Source organism: Pygocentrus nattereri, chromosome 4, assembly GCF_015220715.1.
Source record: "Pygocentrus nattereri isolate fPygNat1 chromosome 4, fPygNat1.pri, whole genome shotgun sequence".
In the NCBI taxonomy this organism is placed as follows: Eukaryota; Metazoa; Chordata; class Actinopteri; order Characiformes; family Serrasalmidae; genus Pygocentrus; species Pygocentrus nattereri.
In genome coordinates, this window is record NC_051214.1 from 112,501 (window position 1) to 120,000 (window position 7,500).

At 47.2% G+C, this 7,500-nt stretch overlaps 1 protein-coding gene across 2 annotated transcripts in view; it reads right to left on the minus strand.

The window, feature by feature from the left end:
* Positions 1-7,500, minus strand: part of nt5dc1 (5'-nucleotidase domain containing 1) — a 68,101-nt gene that overhangs the window by 90 nt on the left and 60,511 nt on the right. For both annotated transcript variants that reach the window (XM_037537742.1, XM_037537741.1), the window contains 2 exons: positions 1,665-1,830; positions 1-1,566 (listed from right to left, as the gene is read on the minus strand). The exon at positions 1-1,566 is cut by the window's left edge and continues 90 nt beyond it. In XM_037537742.1, the coding sequence (XP_037393639.1) occupies positions 1,454-1,566; positions 1,665-1,830 (279 nt within the window). In that variant the 3' untranslated portion in view covers positions 1-1,453. The remainder of the gene's footprint in view (positions 1,567-1,664; positions 1,831-7,500) is intronic.

Below are 7,500 nucleotides of genomic sequence, written 5' to 3' on the forward strand. Positions count from 1 at the left end.
ATCACAACGGCACAGACTTAAAAAGGCTTGAACCCCGTCGTCTGACCTGGAGGATTACATACAGCCTCAGAAATACTCTGAAAGGAAAATCCCCCAAAGACAAGATAAACCCCTTAGAAACACACAGAGTCACTGTGACACACTGGACGATGGAGCGTGATGGATACGCTGATGGTGTTCTCTCTCCACGCCTGAGTCTGGGCTCCTGAACACTACAGTCTAATCTTATTGCAAGAGAAATGCCTGAACATTCAGCTGTTTGCTCAGGAGCGACGAGCCACACATTCACCAATGAGAGCAGCTTTACACCTTTAAACAGCCAATCAGGAACAACCACGAGATAGAAGAAGCCAATGATCACGAACGTCACGTTTTAAACACTTCATTAAAGAATCTTCACTGTGAGGTGCTGTAAACAATAATACACACATACAGTCCATTCATGGTCGTCTACAGTCCGGTTGCGTACGGTCAATACAGTCTGCATCGGTACGGGTCAGTACAGTTCTGTACAGTCCAGGCGGTATGGGTCACTATGGGACAGTATAGTCCAGGTCAGTACAGGTTAGTATGTAGTTTCATTAACGTATAGTGCGGTTCAGTCCTTGATTGGTTTGGTTCAGTACAATTCAGTACAAGTTTAGTAGTGATTCAGTGCTGGTTTGGTACGAGTCAGTACAGTTCAGTTCAGTACTGTTTGGGACTATTCAGTACGGTTCAATATGGGTCATTACATTTCGGTATGGGTCAGTACGGTTCTGTATGGGTCAGTACGGTTCAGAATGGTTCAGTACAGTTCTCTATGGGTCAGTACGGTTCTGTATGGGTCAGTACGGTTCAGAATGGTTCAGTACAGTTCTCTATGGGTCAGTACGGTTCTGTATGGGTCAGTACGGTTCAGAATGGTTCAGTACAGTTCTCTATGGGTCAGTATGGTTCTGTATGGGTCAGTACGGTTCAGAATGGTTCAGTACAGTTCTCTATGGGTCAGTACGGTTCTGTATGGGTCAGTACGGTTCAGAATGGTTCAGTACAGTTCTCTATGGGTCAGTACGGTTCTGTATGGGTCAGTACGGTTCTGTATGGTTCACTGGCACTGTGGATGAGAAACACTAAACAGCACACACACAGTTTCACACCAGCACTGAGGTGTTGGGGTAGGATTGGATTTCTGTATTGCTGGGGTGGTTTTGGGTTCTATGATGATGGGGTGGGTTAGGTTCTGAAGTAATGAGGTGGGATTGAGTTCTATGGTGCTGTGGGGGTTAGTAATGACAGTGGAGTTCTATAGTGTCAGGTGGTGTTGTGCTCTATAGTGATGAGGCCATTTAGGTATGTGTAGTATGAACTTCAATCATGTGAAAACAATCAGTCCTGTTATCTTCCATAACACACACATTCTTTCACATTCCGTAACACACACACTCTCAGTGCCGTTCCAGTGTGTGTGGGTTCAAGATTGGTTCTCCTCTCTCTTCAGAAGCGTGTCCGGTGGTCGGGGGTAATAGCCTGTAGTGCTGGGTTTATCCGGGGAAAACCGTGGGAATTTATAATCCAGAGGCAAATCTGAAACGAGGAAACAGAACAACTGTAAAGAACCTGCAGGTAATGTTCCGTGACCATAAAGCACCTCTGTGCCAATGCTAACGCTACCGGGTGTGTACCTGCAATAGCCTCTATGCTGGGTATGGCCATAGTGCTGTACGTGTGAATGCAGTGGGAGCACCAGGTCAGTCTGAGCCGCTCCTCTCCACCTTCGTCCCTCTGAACGTCCACAAAATACGAACCCCACTGCTGCGAGGCCGCGGAGGGGGTCTTCATAGCCTGGTCCTGTAGACAACATCAGTCTCATCAGTAACCAGTTGCAAAAACTCGAGCGCTGTTATTGACAGCACGCGCAGAAATGAGCATCAGAGTCGAAGTGGAACATTTAAATCAACGGAATTAAAAAGGGTTAAACAATTAAAGCTAATAGCAACGCAGCAACGCAGCATATCGGACTGTGGCTGTTATTGTAGCAATCGTATGAGCTTGTGTACAGAATGCTAGCTCTGGGTTAATGTATGAGCTTGTGTCTAGAACGTTAACTCTGGGTTAATGTATGAGCTTGTGTCTAGAACGTTAACTCTGAGTTAATGTATGAGCTTGTGTCTAGAACGTTAACTCTGGGCTAATGTATGAGCTTGTGTATAGAATGCTAGCTCTGGGCTAACGTATGAGCTTGTGTCTAGAACGTTAACTCTGGGTTAATGTATGAGCTTGTGTCTAGAACGCTAGCTCTGGGTTAATGTATGAGCTTGTGTCTAGAACGTTAACTCTGGGTTAATGTATGAGCTTGTGTCTAGAACGTTAACTCTGGGTTAATGTATGAGCTTGTGTCTAGAACGTTAACTCTGGGCTAACGTATGAGCTTGTGTCTAGAACGTTAACTCTGGGTTAATGTATGAGCTTGTGTCTAGAACGTTAACTCTGGGCTAACGTATGAGCTTGTGTCTAGAACGTTAACTCTGGGTTAATGTATGAGCTTGTGTCTAGAACGTTAACTCTGGGTTAATGTATGAGCTTGTGTCTAGAACGTTAACTCTGGGCTAACGTATGAGCTTGTGTCTAGAACGTTAACTCTGGGTTAATGTATGAGCTTGTGTCTAGAACGCTAGCTCTGGGTTAATGTATGAGCTTGTGTCTAGAACGTTAACTCTGGGTTAATGTATGAGCTTGTGTCTAGAACGTTAACTCTGGGCTAATGTATGAGCTTGTGTCTAGAACGCTAGCTCTGGGTTAATGTATGAGCTTGTGTCTAGAACGTTAACTCTGGGTTAATGTATGAGCTTGTGTCTAGAACGTTAACTCTGGGCCAATGTATGAGCTTGTGTATAGAATGCTAGCTCTGGGCTAACGTATGAGCTTGTGTCTAGAACGTTAACTCTGGGTTAATGTATGAGCTTGTGTATAGAATGCTAGCTCTGGGCTAACGTATGAGCTTGTGTCTAGAACGTTAACTCTGGGTTAATGTATGAGCTTGTGTCTAGAACGCTAGCTCTGGGCTAATGTATGAGCTTCTGTCTAGAACATTAACTCTGAGTTAATGTATGAGCTTGTGTCTAGAACGTTAACTCTGGATTAATGTATGAACTTGCGTCTAGAACGTTAACTCTGGGCTAATGTATGAGCTTGCATCTAGCACGTTAACTCTGGGTTAATGTATGAGCTTGTGTCTAGAACGTTAACTCTGGGTTAATGTATGAGCTTGTGTCTAGAACCTTAACTCTGGGTTAATGTATGAGCTTGTGTCTAGAACGTTAACTCTGGGTTAATGTATGAGCTTTTGTCTAGAACGTTAGCTCTGGGTTAATGTATGAGCTTGTGTCTAGAACGTTAACTCTGGGTTAATGTGTGAGCTTGTGTCTAGAACGTTAACTCTGGGCTAATGTATGAGCTTGTGTATAGAATGCTAGCTCTGGGCTAACGTATGAGCTTGAGTCTAGAACGTTAACTCTGGGTTAATGTATGAGCTTGTGTCTAGAACGCTAGCTCTGGGCTAATGTATGAGCTTGTGTCTAGAACATTAACTCTGAGTTAATGTATGAGCTTGTGTCTAGAACGTTAACTCTGGGTTAATGTATGAGCTTGTGTCTAGAACGTTAACTCTGGGTTAATGTATGAGCTTTTGTCTAGAACGCTAGCTCTGGGTTAATGTATGAGCTTGTGTCTAGAACGTTAACTCTGGGTTAATGTATGAGCTTGTGTCTAGAACGTTAACTCTGGGTTAATGTATGAGCTTGTGTCTAGAACGTTAACTCTGGGCTAATGTATGAGCTTGTGTATAGAATGCTAGCTCTGGGCTAACGTATGAGCTTGTGTCTAGAACGTTAACTCTGGGTTAATGTATGAGCTTGTGTCTAGAACGCTAGCTCTGGGCTAATGTATGAGCTTGTGTATAGAACATTAACTCTGAGTTAATGTATGAGCTTGTGTCTAGAACGCTAGCTCTGGGTTAATGTATGAGCTTGTGTCTAGAACGTTAACTCTGGGTTAATGTATGAGCTTGTGTCTAGAACGTTAACTCTGGGCTAATGTATGAGCTTGTGTATAGAATGCTAGCTCTGGGCTAACGTATGAGCTTGTGTCTAGAACGTTAACTCTGGGTTAATGTATGAGCTTGTGTCTAGAACGCTAGCTCTGGGCTAATGTATGAGCTTGTGTCTAGAACATTAACTCTGAGTTAATGTATGAGCTTGTGTCTAGAACGCTAGCTCTGGGTTAATGTATGAGCTTGTGTCTAGAACATTAACTCTGAGTTAATGTATGAGCTTGTGTCTAGAACGTTAACTCTGGGTTAATGTATGAGCTTGTGTCTAGAACGCTAGCTCTGGGCTAATGTATGAGCTTGTGTCTAGAACATTAACTCTGAGTTAATGTATGAGCTTGTGTCTAGAACGTTAACTCTGGGCTATTGTATGAGCTTGTGTCTAGAACGTTAACTCTGGGCTATTGTATGAGCTTGTGTCTAGAACGTTAAGTCTGGGTTAACAGCTCACTGAGGTCATGCTGTGCTAAAGAACAGTTACTGCTGTCTGCTGAGTACAAACCGCCCAAGCTACGTTTACAAAACTCCAAACTCGGTTTGGTTTTAAAGCAGCTTTAATACAGAAGTACATAAATGTGCCCCCTGCTGACCAAACCACTGTCCAGCAGCACCAGAGATTATTCCCACTGTCATCTGCTCAGACCTGCTTCTGTACTGGTCCGCTTCTTACTGAACGCAGAGTATTCAGGCGGTCATCAGTGAAGACTAACGTTAGGGTTAGGGTTAGGTTCCAGCGTTCCGCTCTGATCTCCTTAAAACGGTCATTAATAAACATCAGCTCAGCTCTCTGATCTCACATCAAACAGATTCCTGCTCTGTTTCTGGACCCTCGACTCAACTTCAGCACTGAGGGACTCTAAACCTCAAAGAGCAAACAAAACACTCTTTCACACACACACACACACACACACACACACATAAACATATACACACACACATACAAACATATACACACTCATACACACACACACACACACATACAAACATATACACACACACACACATACAAACACACACTCACACACACACACAAACATACACACTCATACACACACACAAACATATACACACTCACACACACAAACACACATACACACACACACAAACATACACACACATACACACACACACACACAAACATATACACAAACATATACACACTCATACACACACACACACACATACAAACATATACACACTCACACACACATACAAACATATACACAAACATACAAACATATACACACACACACAAACATACACACTCACACATACACACACACACACACACACACATACAAACATATACACACATACACAAACATACACACACAAACACACACATACACACACACAAACACACACACACGGTGGGCATCCGGGCCAGGCTAGCTAAGCTAACTCGGCTCCCGCTCCCCAGCCTACTTCTAGCAAACGTCCGGTCACTGGAAAACAAGCTGGACGAACTGAGACTGAGGCTCACGTCAGAAACCTGGCTTCACACAGCGCATCGGACTCGGCCATCACGCTTCACGGGCTCACAGCGCACCGCGCGGACCGCACGGCCGAATCCCTCAAAACAGGACGAGGGGGGCTGTGTGTGTTTGTGATGGTGCACCAACTCTGCTGTTGTCGGACACTTCTGCTCACCTGATCTGGAGAACATGGTGGTGAGATGCAGACCCTCTTATCTCCCTCGTGAATTTAATGTGATCGTCGTCGTGGCGGCGTACATTCCTCCGCAAAGCGGTGGTAAGCTAGCGCTAACTACGCTAGCTAATGCTGTCAGCAAGCAGCGGTCTCGCCACCCAGGCGCAGCACTACATCGCCGCGGGGGGCTTCAACCGAACGGGGCTCAGAACAGCGCCTTCTAAGCTCCATCAGCACGTCTCCTGCCCAACACGAGGACGTCTACACGAACGTGGAAGAGGCGTACAGCACCACATCTCTCTGCTGATGAAGCCCACAGACCGGCCGTTCCTGAAACGGGTCAAAGCGACAGAGCAGTGCGTGTGTGGCCTGACGGGGCGGAGTCAGTCTTACAGGACTGCTTTCAGTGCACTGACTGGGACATGTTCAAGACTGCAACAGCCACAGAGTCTCTGGTTGACATAAATGAATAAGCAACATCTGTCACTGGATTCATCAAGAAGTGTGTAGATGATGTGACTCAAATTAGACGTATCTGCACACTTCCAATCCAAAAACCACGGATGAACAGTGAAGTCTGCTGAAAGATCAGTAAGCAGCCTTTAAATCTGGCAACAGCAAGGAGCTCAAAGCTGCCAGACACAACCTAAAGGCTGGCATCAAGGATGCAACGCACAAGTACAGCACACAAACTGCAGCCCACTTCAACACCAACTCGGACCCCCGACATATGTGGCAAGGATTCAAGCAATTGCGGACCACAACAACAAAGTCAGTGCTCCATTAACCACAGACGTCTCCCTCCCTGCAGAACTCAATAACTTACACACGCTTTGAGACCACTGCTCAGTCTGAACGCGCTGACACTGCCGGCACCTCTCCACAGAGGAGCCCCCACCTGCACCACTCACACTAACCACTGAAGAGGTGAGGAGAGCACTGTCCCGGGTCTTTACCCGGAAAGCAGCAGGCCCTGCCAATCAGCTGGCTGCCACCTTCACGGACATTTTCAACATCTCGCACGCTACACACCGAGCTCCACCAGCTCACTACCGACCACCCAGCACGCTACACACCGAGCTCCACCAGCTCACTACCGACCACCCAGCACGCTACACACCGAGCTCCACCAGCTCACTACCGACCACCCAGCACGCTACACACCGAGCTCCACCAGCTCACTACCGACCACCCAGAACGCTACACACCGAGCTCCACCAGCTCACTACCGACCACCCAGAACGCTACACACCGAGCTCCACCAGCTCACTACCGACCACCCAGAACGCTACACACCGAGCTCCACCAGCTCACTACCGACCACCCAGCACGCTACACACCGAGCTCCACCAGCTCACTACCGACCACCCAGCACGCTACACACCGAGCTCCACCAGCTCACTACCGACCACCCAGAACGCTACACACCGAGCTCCACCAGCTCACTACCGACCACCCAGAACGCTACACACCGAGCTCCACCAGCTCACTACCGACCACCCAGAACGCTACACACCGAGCTCCACCAGCTCACTACCGACCACCCAGAACGCTACACACCGAGCTCCACCAGCTCACTACCGACCACCCAGCACGCTACACACCGAGCTCCACCAGCTCACTACCGACCACCCAGCACGCTACACACCGAGCTCCACCAGCTCACTACCGACCACCCAGAACGCTACACACCGAGCTCCACCAGCTCACTACCGACCACCCAGCACGCTACACACCGAGCTCCACCAGCTCACTACCGACCA